The 23,438-nt window shown below is 36.8% G+C and overlaps 1 protein-coding gene and 1 long non-coding RNA gene across 2 annotated transcripts in view; one reads left to right on the top strand and one right to left on the bottom strand.

The window, feature by feature from the left end:
- Positions 1-983: 983 nt before the first annotated feature.
- Positions 984-7,241, top strand: LOC131201104 (uncharacterized). Its single transcript, XR_009155783.1, has 4 exons — positions 984-1,359; positions 2,459-2,542; positions 2,902-3,116; positions 6,445-7,241. It is a non-coding gene; the product is annotated as an uncharacterized LOC131201104 (long non-coding RNA).
- Positions 7,242-11,225: 3,984 nt separating this feature from the next.
- SFXN2 (sideroflexin 2) overlaps positions 11,226-23,438 on the bottom strand; it is a 35,733-nt gene continuing 23,520 nt past the window's right edge. The window contains exons 8-12 of the mRNA XM_058188711.1: positions 19,471-19,537; positions 18,314-18,363; positions 16,321-16,370; positions 15,631-15,678; positions 11,226-14,650 (exon numbers count right to left, since the gene is read on the bottom strand). Coding sequence (XP_058044694.1) covers positions 14,551-14,650; positions 15,631-15,678; positions 16,321-16,370; positions 18,314-18,363; positions 19,471-19,537 — 315 coding nt within the window. The 3' untranslated portion in view covers positions 11,226-14,550. The remainder of the gene's footprint in view (positions 14,651-15,630; positions 15,679-16,320; positions 16,371-18,313; positions 18,364-19,470; positions 19,538-23,438) is intronic.

Raw genomic sequence — 23,438 nt, forward strand, 5'->3', positions numbered from 1 at the left:
GACCAGCAGTGGTGGTGGGGTGATGGTGGTGGTTTAGCAAGTGTGCCCACAGCTTGTACAAACGGAGCTTCACGCACTTGCCTGCCACTTACGTGGCCCAGGTCCCAACAGACTGCAGACTGGTACAAATCCGTAAACCAGGGTTTGGGACCCCTGCACTAAACTAGATTTATTGAACAATTATCTAGGGCCATACAACACATTGTAATAAATTATGGTTTATAATCACAATGACTAGATTTATATCACAAACATAAAAACCACATTGTAGCTAATGCATAGTCAGTATTATATCTGGTTTTCTTGAGTATAATAAGAAAATTATGTTGCCTCATAACGATTCCTCTGACTTGAAGAAGTGATTTGCATTGCTGATTATTTAACTGACAAATGTGTTTTATCCCGTTGTTCCCACAAAAGGTATTTAGCAACTCTGGTTTCCCTTAACACTCCAGATATTTTTTTTCATTGCGAAGTCAGAGACCGTAAATAGCTTGTATGTATTCTTGTTTTTCCTCTAGCTCTTGAATGTAATGAGTCAGACATAAAAATGTATTTCCCAGCCAGGTTTTGTTTGAAAACAAGGACTCAACTGCAGCAATAATAAGGGTTATTTTTTTACTTTAAAAAGGCAGGAAGATAACTCTTCAAAGGCTCTGGAAGGCTATGTTTCTTGGAAGAGGCTATGATGGGAAAGGAGAATTAAATACAAATACGGGAAATGGAAACCCAGCCCTTGAAATCTGAGACACTGAATCTGGCCAAACATGCAACACATTTCTAGGTAATTCAAAACGTCTTTAATACTGAATTCAGATATGAGAGTAAACACTATTGAAACAAATAAAATTGAATTGTAATGTAACTTCTTCATTATTATGCAGGAAATAAGCTTAGTAGTTTCAGTCTTTTAGTGAAAGAGCAATCTTCCTCCTTCACAGGATGTAATTTTTTTTTATAAAGTATGTTTATTTGGATAAAGGCATCTCTCATTAATATGATGTAATGTGAATACTATTGCACCACTGAATTACACATAACGATTATTATAAAATAACTGTGATAACTACTATGTAATGAACTTGAGAAGGAGAAGGGGAAGGGGAAATATCAGTGTCAACAAATACATAAGTTTGTTGCGTAAGACGGCAAAGCTGCTGTTGATTCTATACAGAAAACATCTCTGTTAGGTACCTCCCTTCATCAATTACAGCAGGAGAAAAGGAAAACAGGGACACTCCCTCTGCAAAGCTCAAAAACCACCGGCGTGGTGGTTTCTTTTCTGGTTCCAGATACCATTAGGACTGGAGTCGAGCATTCAGCAGAATGAACAGGAGATTTTCGAATTCAGCAGCACTGGTTTGCAACTTTTTGAGATGAAGTACTATCTAAAGAGCATCATTTCCTACTTAGTTACATTAAGGTTTAAATAACTAATGGCACCATTGCTTTGGACTAGATCCATTTTGGATGATCATTATAACAACTTTGTTATTAAGGAAGTTCTGTTTCCTTCTCTTTTATGTTCTTTTTATATTACATCTTTTGGGTTAGATAAATCTAAGGCAGAGGTCAGATCTATTTGTTGTTATTGATCTCTTGGGGGTGGTATTATGTTCGGATAAAGTTCATTCCCATTTATTTGAAGATAAAACATTATTTATCCACTCAGAAGGCAGTAAAATGCCTTAGCTCAGGCCTGTCAAACTGGCAGCACATGGGCTGTCTGCATGCCTACCTGGCTCTGCAAAGGCAAAAACCATCACGATCGTCACGATAGGTCACGTGACACGATCAAGACTTAGCTCTAGATGCTGAAATCTGCAATCCAGTAATTGGTATTTTCCCTGTGAAAGACCAACTATGAAGTAAACATCTATTACAGGTAGTCCTAAACTATAGTGACCAGACGTTCCGCTTTTGGTGGGACAGTCCCGCTTTTTAATAATTTGTCCCGCGTCCCGCAGCAATTCCAAAAAGTCCCAATTTTTTTTTGTTTCACTCCCATTCTGAAAATGGGAGGCAAGAGGAGGAGGCGGAGAAGGGGGAGTGGCGGAGAAGGGGGCACGAGAGGGAGGAGAGACGCTGCTTGACTTCACCCGAGAGGAAGAGAAGAGCGGAGAGGAGAGCCGAGGAGAGCCGAGCCTGCCTGGAAGAGCCGAGAGGAGAGCTGAGCCTGCCTGGAAGAGCGGAGAAGCAGCAGCCGCTCCTCCTCCTTCAGGCAGGTGGCAAGACTCAGCGTGCATGCACAGCCCCCCCTCTTCCCCCCCGTCAATGGTGTCCCGCTTTGCCATCGCTGAAATCTGGTCACTTTATCCTAAACTTACGACCACACTTGAACCCAAAATTTCTGTTGCTAAGTGAGACAGTTGTTAAGTGAGTTTTGACCCTTTCTTGCCACAGTTGTTATCACTGCAGATGTTAAGTTCATAACACGATTGTTGACTTTGCTTGGCAGGTTGCAAAAGGTGATTGCATCACACCGGGACACAGCAGCCATCATAAAAATGAGCCAGTTGCCAAGGATCTGAATTTTGATCAGGTAACTAGAGGAATGCTGTAACAGTTGTAAATGTGAAAACTGGCATAAGTCACTTTTTTTCAGTGTCGGTGTAAATTCAAATGGTCCCTAAACAAAGTCAAAGACTACTTTTGGGAATATGACTATTTTTAGAATGCAATAATGCCCCTTAGAAAACAGATAATTCTTTGACTTCAAGAATTTCCATTATCTTGCTTGCTTTTATAGATTAAAGGAAATCCTATACAGGCCATTTTCCACACCACTGCCCCAAAGCTTTTTAATCCAATTTGAAGTGCTAAGTACAAAGAACCAAACCACTGTTAAGCCCTCAGCTGGCTACAGGATCTATAGCAAAAGAAAATTTCTTTACCCCATAGGAGGAAAAAAATCATCCAGCAACTTGGAAATTTATCTTCTACTGAGAATTGGCAAATCCAGCAGCACTCTTGTCTTTGGACTACTAAGGGAAAACTGCAAAACATTCAGTTTGGTGCATCTCAATGCTACCTGAGCTTAAAGAGCTGGGAGGAAGACAAGATTTGCTGGAATTTTCTGAGCTTGGTTGTTTTGCTGCAGATGTTTCATTACCAGGGTAGGTAGCATCAAGGCATGAGAGAGTAAAGTTTACCTTCTTATCTGGGTGTTGGCTGCTAGGGAAGATGTGGGCTGGACTGTTTGTTTCCCCCCTTGACCTTTGATTATAATATATATTCTCAACCAGTGGAGAGATAAAGGTGTCTTCCAAAATGGAAACGAAGCCAGAGAAATACCAAACAAACAAGCCTACCTTTCAGACCAGTTTTTGCTATATACTATGGTTGAACCATAAATAAATTGCTTTAGCTTTCAACCTGGCAAAGAATCTTCTTTTGAAAATGCCTGTTCTCTATAAAGATAAGTTTTCACAAGTACTTCCAAAAATATCTAATATTTTTGCTGTCTTTCTGTATTAGTTCTTCTTAGTGCCATGTGAATTCTTTTCAACTTAAGCTCTGCATTAAAAGCTCTCATCTGGATTTCCCAGGGGGGTAAGGTTAAACAAGTGGGGAGCTATAGCTAATATAATGAAACAAATTTCACCCTTCTTACTCCTTGTTTCTCCTCAGCATCATGAGCTGAATTATGGGAGAGGCAGGGAGGGAGAAGGAATAGCAGTCAGACTTTCTTTTCCTGTGGGTAAACACTGACATTTTTAAATTGTGATTGTCAGTGGGAAACTAGTGACTTGGTCTCTACTTAATCAAATAATCAGCTGATCGGTGGAGAATTATTTGCTTAGCTTCCTGCCATTAATAGCAGTGGGAAATCAGCCATCTTTTCCTAATTTTCTGGCCAATAAAAACATAGATAGGGCTGCTTGTTGCTTCATTTTACATTTGGTAGGTCTATGATGTAGATCAGGGGTGTCAAACTCACGGCCCATAGGCTGGATGTGTCATGCACTGTAGTATTCCACTTACCTTTGCTACCGGTTTGGAACTGTGAGCGCTTGTGTACTCTCGCTATACTCGTGCGCACTTTTGCGCATGCGCAGAACCTTCTGCACATGCGCAGAGCATCCATGATGACATCCAGGTGGGTGGGCAGAGCCTTCGGCCACCACTACTGGTTTGCCCAAACCGGAACGAACCAATAGAAACCCACTACTGATGCACTGGCCAAGCCCACCCCCAGTTTAGCAAAGGGGAAAAAAAGTCGTAATACATCACATGATGACAATAAGATGTCATGAGTTTGACACCCATGATGTAGATGATTAAACTGTAATCTTTTTCATATACTATTACAATGTCTGAGAATACAGAAAATAACTAAAAAATAAACTAAACCCTGCAAAAGTATGCATTGTCACCAGGCTGAACTGCACAACCAGACTGATCTTCCATGACAGGACATTAACTATTTCTTAAGGGCACGATTTACCACATTTGTCTTCTGCTTAGTCGCAGAACAACAGGAAAGCAAGCCCCACCTGTTCTTTCCTGCTATACATCTGGAGAAGTGTTGCCAGCCCTTCTAGGTAGACCAGACTAGGAACCAAAGTCACGTAGGCTAATACTACTTTTATTGTAAAATTTCAATTTGCCATGGCCAACTCAACACAGCTAATTCACCATGGCCAACTCGACGCAGCCAGTTTGCCAATTTGCCACAGCCAACTTGGCGTGGGACAACTTACCATGGCCAACTTGCTCTGGGACAAGATTTACACTAATATCAAGATTCATTAAAAAAATGATGCAAAAGAAGGGATAGCGTGAAATGTAAATGACAAACATTAAAATAATTTGTTATTTATTTTAAATAATTAAATTGAATTGTTAAATTGTCCCATGGTGAGTTGTCCCACATAGAGTTGGCTGTAGTGAATTGGCCACAGCGAGTTGGCTGGGCAAGTTGTCCCACTCCAATTCTCCAGTGTCTGTCCATGGGAAGAAGAATAATTGGTGCTTACTTTCTCATCATGTATGGGAGGAGTAAAGAAGCAGGAGAATCCATCAGTTTGGGACTTTGATAAGTATGGTCAAGACAGGCTATTAATGTGACCAAAACAGAGCAAGAAATCTGGAGAGGCGTTTTCTAAACCAGATTAATTCCCACAATGGGAGGACAGCAGTCAGAAAATCTCACTATTGCTATTCCAGGCTTATGCTCAGGTTTGGAGCAAACAATACTTTAAATCAAATAGATCATGGTATCCCTTCTGAAGTTGAGAATTCAACATATAGACATTCTGCAACAGTTCTGCAGAGGCCTCTTGGTAAACAAATAAATATAGAGCAACTGTTTAAGAAAGCTTGGAGCCAAGTTAGCTTTGCTCACTACCAGCTATTTTTGTGACGAAATTATCAAGGTCTGAATGTTTCTGTTCAAACATAGACAGATGAGGAGCAGAACAGAACTCAGTGTTCCTCAGGAAGAATTGGCACAAATTCAGATATAATATGGTATCCCGTATGTATTGGAGAATCTTGTTCCTATGGTAAATGAGAAAATATCGTGTGGTATAAAAATCAATAACATTTGTTTATGGGTATAGGACAGAGGTCTGCAAACTTGGGTCTTTGAAGACTTGTGGACTTCAACTCCCAGAGCTGGCTGAGGAACTCTGGGAGTTGAAGTCCACAAGTCTGAAATAAATAATAAATAATTATTTAATAAATAAATAAAAGAGCCAAGTTTGCAGACCCCTGGTATAGGACAACCTTCCCCAACTTACCTTGCTGACAGAAACCTCGATTACTCCAAGGCCTAAGCCACTATGCACACTGGTAATAATGAAAGCAGTAATCATACATCTCTGAAAAATATTCCATTGGAGAAGATTGGTGTAGGTTTAGCAACTGTGTGGAGGAAAATTTAGACTGGAAAATTACCAACTGGCAAAATATTTCAATTCTCTTCTCTGAATGCTGTTGCTTTCATGAAAGAAAGAGTCTCCCTCTTTCCATGATGATAAGCCATCATGGATCTCTTGCATTTTACTTGGTTTTACTTAAGAGTTTTCACAGTTCACAAGTTGTATAGTACAATTACTTATTACTCACTGTCCACAATGAAGTATAATCAGAAGTATGTTATCCTATAATTCAAATGGATGTAGAGTTGAAGAAAAACTAAACTGTTTTTTTTTCAAACTTAGCTGCTGATATATGATATATAATTGTAGATTATATCTTCAGCACAGAGAATTCAGACTTTTTTTTTAAAACAAATGACTTAATCTTGCATTACTGGAGTTAAAAAAAAATCCTTCAGTATATTTGAAGCATTCTGAAGTTTTAGATGCACTATATTTGTAAGTATTATCTGGGCAAAAGTGTATATTTAGGATACCTTCACTGAGATTAGTTATGGCATTACTGTTAAATGGCCTTGAGCTTTATAAAGATGTTTTTCCATTTAAATTACATTGGCAGGACTTCGCAGTATACTGAAGTTGGAAAAGCCATACAGAACTGATCATCCTATTTCTGGTCTAAAATAAGTTTAAAGAATGTGGCTGAAACTGTGAGGATTGCAAAGGATGGATTTGCTTTCTCCACGTGACTCAACAGGCACAGATGTCTACTTATGATTTATTTCTAACTGAAATTGTTCAGCTTTACGTTGCAGGTCTTGATGAAATGTACCAGTCATTTACAATTACCAACAATCAAACTAGTAATTGCCAAGTTTCTGTAAACAAGCTAGCTGATTGGCATCTCGTGACCCAGGGATTGGCACACTAGCTTGAAATATTGTTGGCTCATACGTATGTTCAAGTACTAACTTGTTAATGATGGCCCATGTAGCACTTTTGGATAGGAGTACATATCCAACGGGTACATACAACTTTAGGCTTGGCTTGCTCTGGGTGTTTTTTTGATAGGAATCAATGCCACTAAAACAAGAAGAATCTTTTTTTTCGTGTTTATTTGCAGAAAGCTAGAAAAACAAAGGATGAATTTTCTTTATCAATTTTCACAGCTCTAAGCATGGAATGATACCAGTTGGATTTGTAAGAAGATAGTGACCGGATCATACATTGTGCTAAATAGTGTCATAATTTGTTTGGTTTTGGTTGTTTAGTGAACCCAGACATGGTAGGCTATTAAACAGCACAAAGTTCTTTCTTACCTCATATTCATACATTACCAATATAACTGCTTTCTGACATACCATGTAAGATTTCATTTGTGAATTCAAATAAATATGTGGTATAACTATGCTGAAATTTTGACTTATCAATTTATTAATCATACTGTGTAAGTATACTACCAAATCTGTCAGGGCTCCTGGCAGTTTATAATAATCCAAAAGAACTGCACAGCCAAGGTAATATATAAGATTTTTGTGTATGTTGTGGCACTAAAATGCATCTATTTTTATTATTGGCATGTCTGAAAAAAAGCCAAAAGGAATGGAAGGCTGTAACTAATACTGAAACAAATTCAAAACAATGGGTATCAGAATACAGGTTCTGCTTTTATTTTCAAAGATACGTTGTTCCAAATTCTGGAACTGCTATCTTCAAAATTATATACAATGTGAAATTCCACTCTAGTAAAGATTGACTTCTGTAATCCAAAACTTCTGAAGAGACGAAGCTATATTGATACCACAGTACAGTATCACTGAATTATACTGTGCTGGGATACAAAATCCTTACTAAGGTAGAATGAAAATGGTGGAAGGAAGAAAATAGATAAGACATTACTTAATTATGCCTTTTCTATTCTATTATTTTATGCTTCTCAGCTGTTTCAGAATCAGATAAAGAACTGAAATGGGCAGGTGGTTGAATGGGTAGAACAGAGACTGCCATAGAATGTTTGTTGGATTGGTGACATTTACATAGCTAAAAAAGGAAATATAAAGCAATCAAAAGCAGAAAAGTTGTGGAAAATTTGGTGCACCACATTACATTGGAAAGTGAAAGTGGAAGTAAAAGTGCAGGCTGAATTCCCAAATGACATAAAGGGATTCACTCTGGTTTACAAAGTGTAGTAGTTGGATTTACAGACTATACGAAGCCAAAATGAGGAAGACACATTATGATTTAATATGATATATGAACTTAGTCCTGAGTTCAATGGTAGTCTTAGGAAATCAATAGGATTGATTTTTCAGGGATTCAATTTAAGAAATGTTTATTCATAATCATCTATTGGTCTGTAAGAAGGTACATAATTTCAAATTTTAAATTCAAGTTCTCCATTTCAAGATCAACTGAATTAGTATTATACAAAAACCCAGCTCTTGCTTTTCTGAAAGACACAGAAGATGTGGTTTTGTCAGTGGATCTGGGGACACAAATGGAGATAAAGGCGATCAAGTGATTGATTTGTGTTGCTGCTGCCATGCAGTGGGAGGAACATGGGTTCTTCTGTTGTGGATTTTTAATGTTGCAAGCTGCCTAGATTCATCTGTGATTTAGACACCATGTAAATTTGTGTAATAAATGAATACATTTATACAGTCCTGGTCTGTTCAACACACTGTCCTGCTTGGTAAAGAATATTCTACTTACCTCCCCAAAATGTCAAGCTTTACCTAGGGCATTGTCAAGGATTAACAGGCAGAAATTCAACACATGGCTCATTGATAAACTAGTTTTATTAGGGATACCTGTTCTAGAAAAGGCTGCATTACAACAAAAATCAATATCCATGTTCAAATCTACCATCTTCTTTTCCTACCTGTGTGTCCTAACAGACTGGTTGTTTTTCAGAGCTTGACACCTATTCATTGTTATTGTAAGGAACCTCTCTGGTTCTTGGTCCGTTTAGCCTTCACAAAATACTGTGTATGAGACAGAAAGAGAGTAATAGAATAGGCAGAGGCAAAACATCATTGTCCTTTCATACAATTTGAGAGGTGATAGTACTAGCCATTTTGGAAGAATTGTTTAAAATTTGTCTTGTTATATTTATATTGAGGAAAAAAAGGATACTGGCCAGACACATATCAGTAGGATCAGTAGGATTATGAACTGAAATGAAAGCATGAATGAACTAGTTGTCTCACTCCAAACTAGAGACAGGAACTAAAGAAGATAGAGGTAAACAATTCAGCCAATTGATGTAATTCTCTACCTCAAAGAGAGGTGGATTCTTAACAGAGACTGGAATCTCATCCCTTTTAACGTTTAGATAGACTAATGCAAGATAAGTATTAGGATTTCAATGATAGCTTTGGTTTCTGAAATTTTGCTGATGCATTTTTTTTTGCAGCTAATATAGGAATATATTAACATACCACAAATTATTATGAGTATTATATTATGGTAGTTACATCTATTGTTAAGCTATAGAGTCACTGGGCTATCAGCCTAGGCCTTTCTCAATCAATAACATAGACAGCTAGCATTCAACAGTTAAAAATGAAAAGGACTGGAGCAAGAGTTGGTTCATAAAACATAACCTTTCCAAGCATATTATAGCTTAATGGAATGCAGCTGAAAGAGCCTGTCTAGAACGTTTGAAGAGTATTGCTATTAATCAACCTATCACCAAATCATAGATTTGCATGTGCAAACCATATGATACACATAAGTGAATTAACTTTTTCAAAGTTAAGTCAGTACATTATACGATTGACTTACTTTTGCTGTTCTCTTGTTATTCAGCATCTTTATTGGATTAATCTATATTGCCATAACATTTAGCTGTGATGTCCCTATGGGCTCTAAGCGTATTTTATTGCGATACACAAGAATGTTTGTGTAGAACATTATTTTTGCTAACCTGCAAACAATGTTTAAAATAGACCATTACTCTATATTTGTTGGTTAGATGTCACACTCAAACCCTGTTAATTGTAAAGACCACTGTATGCCATTTCAGTTTATCCCTGGTGATAATTCAGAGCTCATCCAAGGACATTCCACTGATCTTTCTGATCCTGTCTATCATTTATTGCTTTAATACTTTAAGCAATTGTACTTTCCACTGACAGCTGATATTTAACTGCATGTTTTATTTAGGATGATTAGCCATCTACATTACCTAATGAGCAAATCTTATCTGTATTGTCTTAGAGATAGGAAGTAATGTATAACTACAATGACCACTGAACATCTTTTCATCTTTATGGAAGTGCAAAGTCTATCTGAAATGTAACTCTGGAGCTCTGCATAGATCAGCCACATATCTTCTATAAAATAGAAGCTCTGTTCAAGCTAACAGATGGCTCAAAGATTTATATAAGAGGACTCAGACAACTTTTAAAATCCCAGTGTTTTATTTCATTTTGAATGGTCAAGAGCTAAAATAAAATTACCAAAATCTTTCAATATTTGCTGTCTTAATATATCAGATTTTGGCTAGCACCAGCATAAACAACAATAGTCTTGTTCTGTCATTTACTTCAAACATTATTTGCAAAATGATGTTTGCATTCAATCACAAATATTTAATGTAAGGTAAATCAACAGATTTAAAATAATGGTTGCATTTAATTATCAGCAAGAGACAGATGAACCAGTCGCCAGACCAAGGGTATCAAATGAACAATTCTTCAATGAGAGAAGTGGATAGACACTGGATTAATAATGCTAGGTGCAGCATTCACCTGCTCTGGTAATATTCTGAATGTAAAATAAGATTGCATAAGAATAAGCATTTTTAAAGCACAGTCTTCCCCAATATGGTGCATCCAGCTGTGTTGAAATTCCATATCTGGACGGTGCCAGATTGGGGAAAGGAGAGATGACACACACAAAAATTCATAAAAGAAAACTTATTTCACATGTTCAACAGATTTTACACATACTATTTGTATGTGATACAATATTATTAAAATTGTAACACTTTCTGGAAGGTAAACCTGCATTGCAGGGCTGAAATGCTCCGAAATCTGCTACTGGTTTGCTTCACTATTAGTTTGCTCTGTGTGCGCGGTATGCACCAAACACTTGCTTTGCATGCATGCACACCACAGGATTAAGAAGCCTTTTCTAAGTTAACTAGAACAGCAGAGGTGGGGAATAGCTATGACACGCGATTTAGATTTGCTAGAAAGCAGGTGATGGTCGGAAATACCGGTTTGTCTGAAACGGTAGTACTTTTGTACTACCAGTTCGCCCAAATTGGTAGCTTTTATTACTATTGGTTTGGGTGAACCGGTCCAAACTGGTAGCATTTCACCCCTGCTGCATTGTCCATGGTGCAGATATTGGGATAAGGGTAAGAATGGATACTTTGTCTAACCATGAAGCTCAAAACAGAGCAAAGAATTTAAGATGTTGTTTCTTGCATCCATCCATAAACGTTACAAATTATACCTACACATTCTATGCAAATGTAATATGTGCTTACTAAAAAAAAGAAAAAACAAAAGCTATGGAAACAAGATCTTGAGTTGGGCAATTGCTGAATCGTCTTGAAAAGAAATCTCTCTTTAAAACAAACGAACAAATCAACACAATTAGGCAGGCTCCAAATTTGATTTCCTAGCATTTACTAAAGACTTGATTGATACTCTATGATGACTATCAATTTTGGCAAAAAGGTATAAAAATGGTAGGGACATCTTCAGAAAGGCAAACGCAGCACCATGTTGCTTATTATTAAAAATAACCAAAAGGAAGCTTCCGTAAAGTCCTGGTATACATGGTGCGCCACACCTGTACTACAATATAAACATTTGAGTTACCTTATCTCAAAAAAGTAGGTAAGTCATCCTTGATTTACAACCATTCGTTTAGTGACAGTTTGAAGTTACTATGGCACTGAAAAGTGTCTTATGACCATTCACAGTTATGACTGTTGCATCCCCATCATCTCGTGATCAAAATTCAGATGCTTGGCAACTGGTTCATATTTATGATGGTTGCAATATCCCAAGATCACATGATTATGTTTTGCAACCTTCTGGCAAGCAGTCAATGGGAGTCAGATTCACTTAACAACTATGACAAGGAAGCTTGTAAAATGGGGCAAAATCACTTAACCGACTCACTTAGCAACAGAACTTTTGGGCTCCACTGTGGTTGTATGTCAAGGAGTACCTGTACTGTAGAACTAAAATATCAGAAAGACTTGGACCATCTTTCTTATGAGAGAAAGTTCCAAAATGTGATTTAAAAAACAACAACAAACAGTAAGTGAAATATGAAACTATGCATAGTGAAAATGTAAAGAGAAGGGACGTTTTCTCATTGACAACAACTTGCATTTGGATTTATTCAACGAAAGTAGGAAATTCACAACAGGGAAAAAAAATTCTTAATATACTAATGTACAGGTTTTCCTGTAAAAAGACATGGTGAATGCCACTATGTATAAAAGGGCTTTTTAAAAAGAACCAGATAAATTTGTAGAGAATAAGTTAATCAATATTTGTGAACCATTTGTCTGCTTCTGATTCAGAACACTTTTGAATATCAGCTGCCTCTTGTGATAAAATCAGTCTTCTCCCCATCACTTCAATAACTTCCTGACTAGGAAGTAGGTCCAAATATTCATAGGTACCCAAGGTCAGGCCTGGATTAACCATTAAGCAAAATAAGCATGTGCTTGAGGCACCAAGGGAAGGGGAACATCACTTTTTCCCTGGTTACAGATAGTCCTTGACTTACAACAGTTCATTTACTGACCGTTGAAAGGTACAACAGCCCTGAAAAAAGTGACTTGCAACCGTTTTTAACACTTACGACCACTGCAGCATCATGGTCACATGAACAAAATTCGAATGCTTGGCAACTGGTTCATATTTTTGATGGTTACAGTATTCTGGGATCATGTGATTAATTTTTGTAATCTTCTAACAAGCAATGTCAATGTCAACAGGGAAGCCAGATTCACTTAACAATCATGTTACTAATTTAACAACTGCAGTGATTCACTTAACAACCGTGGCAAGAAAGGTCATAAAACAGGGCAAAATTCACTTAACAAATGTCTCACTTAGCAACAGAATTTTGGGGCTCAGTTATGGTTGTAAATTGAGGACTACCCTTAAGTTTTTCATTGCCATGTACAAAATAACTTTTTAGCCCTTATTGAGTCTCAATATCTTGTTAGTTAAGCAATTGGAGAGATGAGAGGCACCATTGTTGGGTCATGCTTAAAGCATCAGTTGGCCTTAATCTAGCCCTGTAAAAGGCACGTACAGTAATCATTGGAATAATTCATTATTAGGTCACTTCAGGCAAGTTGTCTTCAGACTAATCCCTCAGGTTGTAAAAGCATCCTTTCCCTTTTTAATGATTGAAAAATGTCCAGGCTAAACCGCACTAAGGAGCTCCAGATATCCAGATGCCCTACACTTCCTATGCTACTTTGGTGAATTACTTACAAAATTTAGGTTTTTAATAGCAACCGTAGCTAAAAGTTTTTTATTTAAAAGCACATACATTTCTGTCTAATTTTTGGAGTTTTCAATCCACGTGTGTCACAAAAGTAGCCTATCATGATTTTAAGGAGAATAAAAATAGTTCTCACACTAATTAAGCAGATGAAGGAAAGCTTTTGAAGCATGCAATAAAGAATATCCTGTTAAGTAAAGACTCATATTTGTACACTTTCATGTCCAATTTAAGGGGATGGATGTCCAGGAGGTATCTTCCAGTGTACTGTGGGAAAGGGATGCTAGACTGTTCTAGCTATATTTCTAATTCATAATGCTGTTTTAAGGAAAATTACTGACAGGTTCAGGAACAGAAAAAAAAAATCAAGCAGACCAGCTGTTTTCAGAAATACTGCTCATTTGTACATGATTGAAGATGAAGTTGCCAAACTGAACTAATAGATAATTTAAAGGATATTATATCTATTGCAAGACTCCATAATTATGTTCTCTTACACGGTTCTGAATTGGCTATTTAACATTTGTTAGTAATTAATGTTAACAAAGCATTAGTAGCTAGATGAGAACATACCTACAGAATGAACAAATTTCTATTTTGTCACCTTAAGCATAATATGTCTTGATTAATAATGTATTTTAATAATATAGTCTGGTTCAATTAAAAAGTAGAATTTATTATGGGCGAAGTAGAATGATTTGATGTTAAAAATTAATTTCTAAATCAAAATGCAATGCTGTGGATCTTTTTTTCCAAAAGTGGTTCTTCTGTGTTATGCAGAACTTGTTCCTAAGTATCTGTGTATGGAGCTGCAGGTTCATTTTTGGATTAAAGACACTTAGTTATGGTGTTCAAAACACAGAGGAATATGGTTCAGGAAATATTTTGTGCCCCCGAAGGATCAAGGCGGATTTAAGGCTTGGAATAACTGCTTCCAAGTAATTCCATTGCCTACCAATTGGCTACAAGTAATGCATTCTCAACATTGCCATAAAGCAGAAAATGACACATTCGAAAACCCAGACATTTGTCACAATGAGGATGTAGCAGAAAGAAAGGCTCAGATTTGCCCGATTTCTGTCTATACCCGGACACACAAACACACACAAAGAAAACAAGAAAGTAGATGGAGTGCTGCTCCTTCTGGAATATTCTGAGCTCTGTTCCTGACAACACCCTATAAAGGTTTTTATCCAGGAGGAATCCATAAGCACCAAGTCCAGGCAGTTCTCACTCATAAACCCTTATTAAAATAGACAAAAGTCACTTTGTCCCCATGTTCAGCTACAATTCGTTCTCTTAGTTCAGGCTCCAGGTATGAAAGTGCAATTGAACTAAAAAGAGAAAACAAAACAAAACACATTGTTTCCGTAAGTGCTACTTGATACTGGCCCAAAGACAGAGTGTTATTGGGGTGATGTAATATTGGCAGAGCTCTGTCACAGATAATTGTGATGTAAGACAGAGCCGATACATTTTATTTGCAAAATAAGGGCTTCCCTCACTGTTTCCACAACCAAATGCAATAATCAAACAAGGTTGAATTAAAGTGACAAGACTTGGGAAGTGGGTGCCAATCACTCCTCTTCTTCATGCAGTGAACCTTCTTAGACCAGCCCTGACCATGAAAGGCACGTAGAATCCACAGAATGCCCTAAATCAAGCTTTTGTGCTGCAAGGCCTCTTTTTACAACTGGCCTAGGAATTCAAACACAACTTAGTCAAACTAACATGTGAGTCACAGTCACAGCTTCTTGTGGTTGGATTTGGAAAGCAATAATACACTGCATGTTTTCAAAGTTTATCTTTAAATGAGAATGTGTATGAGTGGGGAGAAATATTCTATACAAAAGAATGCCTCCCAATATGTAGGTGAAACCTCCTGTCACAGGTCAGCATAAATAATTTCTGTCTAGAAAAGAAGGAATCATTCCCACATTAGATTTTTCAACTTGATGTAGTTCAGAAGCATTGGAAAGGCTCTCATCCAGAGCCAGCATAGTCATTGTTGAGGACGTTGGGACTTATATCCAAACTAATAACTGCATAACTGTTTGCAGTTAGCCACAATAACAGCAACATGATGAAAAGTATGTTGTAACATTCACATACAAATAAGTAAGGGGTGGATTTTGCATCACAACACAGTTTGCTCACTCAATTCCAAGGATCCTATGGGTAATTTTATTTCAGGTATGGAGTGCTGGTCCTGCTTCTCCCCCGCCCCCCACATCACATGCCTTCTTAATTCAGATTATATCAAAATTGTATAGGGCAGACAGGATGGACAAAAGAACAGAAAAGAGATTAGTACCTTCTCTGGGGGAAAAGTGCGCAGGCAACTGGGACCATGAACACAAGACTGCAAGGCAAAAGCAGATTATTAAAAAGAAAGGCCAACATTTTTTTTCTCCATAGGGAATCCAGAACTGCGTTCTCAGCTTCAAAACAGCCAAGCAGAAGTTATGTATTTGGCAGGATTCTTTACAAGATGCAATGGATTTTAAAGGAGTCTGATGCCCATTCCCACATTCAATGAAAACATATCTCTTTTCTTTTCCACATATAAATACAGGCAAAATTTGCATTTATCGATGGTTGCTTGACTAAGCATTAAGCAATTAAACCATTGCTCATGAAATATCCCATACATATTCTAAGCCAGAGGTCTCCAACCTTAGCAACTTTAAGACTTGTGGACTTCAACTCCCAGAATACCTCAGCCAGCTGAGGAATTCTGGGAGTTGAAGTCCACAAGTCTTAAAATTGCCAAGGTTGGAGACCACTGTTCTAAGCCACAAACATAGTTTTCCATCCACAGTGCTTGAGTTCATATTATATTTTAATGCTATGATGCAAAAAAAATGTAGTCTTCCGGTAACACCCCCCCCCCCATTCCTTATAAAATGGGTGCCTTTTCATAAATCACCAGGAATTACAACCTTGAAGCATTCTCTCATATGACACTGGCTTCTGAAAGTAATGCAAGATGCAGAATACTTACAATCCTCCAACAAGAACTGTTTGCAAGGGAGCATGGAGAACCTGGATTTTCTGCCAAGAAAATAATATGCGTGAGATGATTCCAAGAAAGTATGTTCCTAGAATTAGGGCTGAAATCATAAAGAGAACTAACCATACAAATCTCTTTTTGGGAACCAAGAGCACAAAAAGTTGATTAGATCTATAAAAAAACTACAACAAGCCTCTGCCAGTTTAGGGTTCAGTATCAGCAATATGCTGATATGCTTAAATAATACGCTTAGCCAGTAAGGAGACGCTATCAACCTATTGACCTGGTATCTAGAAACTTTTAAGAACCGAAGGGAACTAAAAGGTTGAATTCAAGCAAGGGTAGAGTTACTGCCTGTTCACTGAGGTACTCTAGCTGCTCCATTGTTGACTCTCAAAGGGTGGCACTCCCCCTAAAGGAGCAAGTCTATGATTTTGGGGTCCTCCTGACTAGCGGCTTCTGCTGTGTAAGCTGATGGAGACTGTGATCTGTGCAAATTTTGTCCATTTGGGACACATCATTAAACATCAAGACTAATGCAATATGGCATACTTGGGGCTTAGAAGACAAGACTTTAATAAGGTCCAAGTCCAGAATGCAGTTACCTTATATTATTTTGCTCTTACATTTTACCTGTATTCTAGTTTTTGCAATGGCTTTCTATTAGCTCCTGGGTATGCACATCTAAATGCAGGGCATAAACCTTCTATGGCTCTGCACTAAGGTACCTGCAGGACAATTTCCTTCAGGTGGAATCAAATCACTCAACTTTCATCTGGGAGAAATTGCTGGGAATACTCTCTTTCTGTTTACTATACAGAGTAGAGCACTGGTGTCAAACTCAATCACATAACATATTGCAATGTTTTTTGCCTTTGCGGAACTGGGGTGGGTGTGATGCATCCAGCCCGTGGGCCACCAGTTTGACACCCCTGGAGTAGTCTCTCGTAGATGCTGCTTTTTAGTAGCAGCCCTTATATTACAGAATACTCCCCCATTAGAAAGTAAGTTGGCTACAGTTTTGACATACCAGAAAGGTTTGAAAACTGAGCTATTCTGAGCCACAGTGGCGCAGTGGTTAGAGTGCAGTACTGCAGGCTACTTCTGCTGACTACCAGCTGCCTGCAATTTGGCAGTTCAAATCTCATCAAGCTCAAGGTTAACTCAGCCTTCCATCCTTCTGAGGTGGGTAAAATGAGGACCCAAATTGTTGGGGACAATATGCTGACTCTGTAAAAACACTTAGTGTGGGTTGTAACGCATTGTAAAGTGGTATATAAGTCTAAGGGCTATTGCTATTGCTATTCTGGAAAGCTTATGGTGAATAATAAGATGCCTAAACTTGTCTGCTTTTATTGGGTTTTTTTTTAGTTACTGTGCGTAGAACTTGGCTTGTTTTAGTTTTTATTATGGATGCTTTAATTTGTTGAATAAATGCTATTAGACGAATTCTGATAGCGTGCTTAGCTTAACCCAATCAGCCACAGTATGCCTTATTGTGGTATATAAGTATAACAAACAAGCTTTTTCTGGTATTCTACATAATTTTGAAGAGTAGCAACTAGATGCTTTTTAGGACTGTCCATAATGACTTTTTTAAAAAGTCACAATAACAATAATGTGTGTGATTTATTTATATAATAAACATACAGACTACCTATTTCATATGCACGATCCTGGAGAACTAACAATTAAAACTGAGTTAAAAAAAAATAAAACCAACCAAAAAGTAAAAATAATTTGCTTCAATTGCTTTGTTTTCTATTGGAGGCTTGCTTTGTTTTTCTTGTTTCTGCTTGTAGCAGTAGATTTGCTACTGAGTTATGTGCAGATGATCTATCTCAATTCTGTATTTGATCAAATCAAATATGTAGAACTTCTGGTAGCTATTTAGTTATCTGCATAATTATCTAAAATTTTGGACCTCTTATTATTTAAGCAAGAACAAACTACTTTAATTCATTCCATTTCCCGAGTACCTTACCTTCATGAAGGGATATTTCTCTAATGCCTCCATGATAATAGGCAATAAAACTAAAAAAGAAAAAATGATTTTATTTTCATTGGATCAACGATGTCCCACATCTCCATTCAGTGACATAATAGATAAGATGCACTGGACTGCCCCAGTACTAATAATTCCATGAGTTACAAACACTTTCTTTCCATGTTCTGGGATAATTCTTAATAATCCTAATGTATCCTTATTTAGGGGAACATAATGCAACATGTAGACATGTTACAGAAAATCTGGTAGTTTATTTCCCAAGAAAGTAGAACACAATATTGTTCGGTATCAGCTTTGATCACACCTGTGAATGTTTGTATTATGGCTCATAATAGCATTTGAAAAGGTTTATAATCAATCAATAGATGGTCAAATGCTAGGTGTTTTTAACAAACTCCCTTTCATTTTTTCATGAATTATGTTGGCATCCTACAGGACTTAGCCATGCACATATCCACCTATATACAGAGTTAAAATATTGTAAATGGATTTTGCTTTAAATTTTAAATCTGAATCTTAACAACCTAAATAAATTAATGCGACAGTTTAGAAATTCCTTTATCTGGTATTTTTCAATGGGTAGATTAAAGCCCCAATCATCCACAGTTGGCTGAAAGTAATAGAACATTAGCCATCACCTTGAAGGGTACCATTAGGGAAGCTAATTATGATTTTAATGTGGAGCAGGATCTTACTAATGAGCACTTACTAGCTTTTAAACATCATAACGAATGAGAGCCAATCCTAACTATAGTTTCAAGAGCCCTTCAGCATAACCCAGAACAATCTTCATCAATGGAGAGTCCCTTACGTGAATTCCCAGGATTCCCAACCAACATAGCAGCAACCAACTTAGTTCGGAGTCCTTGTGGAGGTCACCAAGTTGCAAGCTGTTGCACTAGAGGACAATGCAAGGAGGGTGAATGATGAAATGTACATCATGATATCAACCACATCCTTGCATCCGATGTCAGGGCAAAATAATGAAATGCTGAAGTTAATGTTCTGATACCGTGATGCACATATCATCATTTTCCATTAAGAATTTGTACTGGATACTTACGTTCTGATGCCTACCTTTAAATTAACATGCCAAATTACAATCCAACAAAAGAGAAATATTTAGCACTTACTCATGCCAGGAGCAGCCATAACAATGCGGGAAACCACCACCTGAGTTATCCCTTTAATTGCAGCTCTCTAAAACAAATAAACAAACAAATAAACAAACAAACAGCAATCACACAGTATTCATTGCAGAATATCCAGCCTCAGAAGCAGGATAATCTTGGTGGGACAATCCTAAATGGCAATTTCCCCAGACTTATCTCAACACTGGACAAAATGCTTACTAGGAATCTTTATTAAACCCAGTGATATCTCCTGTTTGCCAGGAGTAGTTCAGAAGTATTCAACTGCATTTAAAATTACAATATTTTAAAAAGGCATATTTTTGTTTAAAAAAGCATTCAAAGAGTACCTTGTAGCTAGAATATTTTGATCTAGATCATAGCTACATGTAAAGAAGGACAGGCAGGATTTTTTTTGTTAATTTTTTAAATTAACAATGCATTCACATAATCCAAAAATAATGGAACAATATGGGAACAGTCCTTTAAATGCAAATACTCCTGTTAACCAAGACAATATTTACATTTTTCCAAGAAGATATTAAATAAGTTTAAATATGCATTTTATTTGTGGTCAAAAATTGGTTAGTTACATATTATTAGGAAGGCAATCAAAAGGCAGTAAAAGAAAATTCTCAAACAGTTAAACTGTTAACATATTTATTCATTCAGTGTGGATGCCACCTGAGTCCATCCGTTTTCAAACAACTTGCAGAAAAGAAAGAGGAATTAAACCCTAAAACAATAAGCCCCAGACAGAAAAATTTGGCAATTCTATTTGGTCTCCAGTCTTCCTTAAAGACAACTCTGCTATTGAGGAGAATCTTTTCTTCATCTGGCTACTAAAGCAATTATATAAAAGGAACATTATAATAGCTATGTTCTAATCTAATCTATACAATGTAGGGAATGCAGCAATACTTACATAATCATCTCCATTTCTCCCATCAAGCAAGGCAGAGATACTCTTCCATAGACATATTTTAAAAACTTTACTGACCACATGGAAATTAGAGCATTAAACTGGTCCAAAGAAAAAGCTTTTGCGTGTAGCAAACATAAGATATTAAAAAAATAATTGTTGAAGTCCAAGGTCCTCCAGATGGATGCCACTATAAAAGGTGGGTGTTGTATTCAGATAGTTCTAAACTTACAACAGTTCATTTAGTGACTGTTATAACAGCACTGAAAAAAATAACTTAAGACTATTTTTCACATTTAAAACTGTTGCAGGATTCCCATAGTCATGTGATCAAATTCATATGCTTGGCAACTGACTCATATTTGTGACGGTCACAGTGTCCCAGGTTTATGTGATCACCTTCTGCGACCTTCTGACAAGTAAAGTTAATGGGAAAGCCTGATTCACTTAACAATCAGTTACTAATTTAATAACTGCAGTGATTCACAGAACATCTGTGCCAAGAAAGGTTGTAAAATGGGGCAAAACTCACTTAAGAAATGTCTCACTTAGCAACATAAATTTTGGGCCCAATTGTGAGGACTACCTGTATTTCTAACTATCAGTATTGAATACATCTAACATCAGTTCAGTTTTAGTTCTTTCAGTAAGGTCAAATAAGATCAAATATGGGGCTTACAGTTTACAATATGCAAGGTCCACTTCAATGCTTTTCTTCCAGGACAACAGAAAGCTATCCAAAAGGACTAAAGAGGCAAGGGGACCATAAGTAAAAACAAACTTTAGCCAGAATTTTCAAAATGGAGCTGCATGTGTATTTAGAGAACCTAGTCTAAATTCCAGATTCAATAAAGACTTAAGACTCACTCAGAAGAACTCTTAGAAATTTAAACTGTGCTGTTTCTGGAGGTTTGGAACTTTATAATTACAAACCTTCAAGCGAAATGGAAGCCTATACTAAAAATATTTATAGTGAGACAAATATAGTTACCATCTCTGTTCCCAGCAAAATGTAGATTCTAAACTGTGTTCAAAGATGTCATTATCTTTCCAATAATATCGACATCTTGCAAACCTCTCTGGAAAGACCACTCACTACCTTTGTTTTGGGACAAAGGAGGATGGATCTTTACAATATGAGTCAAGAGTTTAAAGGAAGGGGTTTTAAGCCTACTTGTGTCTGAGACAGGCCGGATGCATCATCAGCAGTTACAACTGAAATAGATTTATCTGCAGCTTGGATGATGTAATTTTATTTTTGACAAAGGTTTGAACTAGAGAATAGATATAAACGTTGACAAAAAGGGAAACTAGGATACAATTTACTTAAACCTTTTGAACAGAAATCTAAAAAAAACATATTTAATCTGCACTAAGGTATTTTCATGTGCCTTAAAATTAGTAATTGTTGACTCTTTATCTACTCTATAGAAGAGGCTATCAGTTTTATCCGGAGCTTGTATATAGGGATTGAATCAAATGCTACATTTAAATAAATAAAAGCTGTATAAAGACACTTCATGGACAGTTGATTTTTAACTAACTGGTACAAAATAATACAACGATCAAGGTTGGATTACCCCATCATAAACCAAGAAACAGCTTAGCTTTCATCAAATACCTCAAAATGACTATTATAGTATTTAGATTTTTAAAAAATCTTAAGTTTGCACAAAATAGCGTAAGCATGCTTGAAGTTAAACTGGGTTTGGTTGCAACTGTGACCAAAACAGATTAGCATCATGTCCCTAAGAGCCATTGATTAGAATGCAGTACTGAAGGCTGCTTCTGCTGATTGCCGACTGTCAGCAGTTTGGCAGTTGGATTCTCACCGGCTCAAGGTTGACTCAGCTTTCCATCCTTCTGAGGTCAGTTAAATGAGGAGTCAAATTGTTGGGGGCAATATGCTGACTCTTAAACTGCTCAGAGACGGATGTAAAGCACTAAGAAGCAGTATATAAGTCTAAGTACCATTGCTATTATTGCTACAGGAATGCTTCATGTGGTATAGGCTGGTAACCTAATCTACAACTTCTATATTTTACTAAAAACTTTATGTGAAAACATCAGTCGACCCAGAGTGACCCACTTGCTGAGTGGCTAAAGTTAATATCCATGGAGCCCTCTGATACTTGGAATGCAAGAGAAATAAATAGCAGGGTGTGACTTAAAAATAAAAGAAAAGAAAAAATATGTTTCTGTAAAAGCAAGAAAAGAAGGAATATTGTAACAGGTCTGCTACTTATCTATGGGTTTCCACGACTGTGACTATTTAAATTTTTTACTCTAAAATCTAGAAGCACCTTTACCTTTAATCATCACTAATTCGGGTCCATCATCCTAAATTGTCTGACAACTGATTGCTCCCCACAAGAACTCTGCCTTTTCTCTCTATCCTATATGCATGGAACTGACTTTCTAGAAGTAACCATGGCACATTCTTTAATTTTTAATTAAAATGTATAAAACCAGTATTTGATTATAAACAGTATTACAAAAGAAAATACAGAACACCAAAACATCCACAATGCATTTTAGAAAAAGGGGAAAAAGCAAGGGTTTGATAGTCCTATTCTGCTTTTATATCAATTGCTGTGGCCATCAATTCTATTTTTGAATAATGCTTTTAATTATGGTATTAAATAATAAATTTTATGATAATATTTTATTCGTTACCAACTTTTATTTTACCATAATTTTAGTCTAAACGTAGTTTTGCTTTACTGGACAGAAGAATGGCAGGAAGTATAATAACAACAAAACAGACTGCTTCATAACATCATTAGCAATTTTGGTCTTTCTAAGAGTTCTAGTTCCAATAACTAAAAAGACATAAATAAGCTAACAATTTTGCATTATGAATCACACATCTTACCCTGTTTTATCCCTGCCTCCACTTTCTCTGTTATCTCCCTTGTGTCAAACTTTATATTGTAAATTCCTGTGAGCAGGGACCTGTCCTCTGGTTATCGGTAAAATGCCATGAAAACTGATGCCACTGTATAAATAAACAATAAATAATAATACTAGATATAACTTCTCTAAAATA

This window comes from Ahaetulla prasina, chromosome 6 (genome assembly GCF_028640845.1).
Source record: "Ahaetulla prasina isolate Xishuangbanna chromosome 6, ASM2864084v1, whole genome shotgun sequence".
Lineage (NCBI taxonomy): Eukaryota > Metazoa > Chordata > Lepidosauria > Squamata > Colubridae > Ahaetulla > Ahaetulla prasina.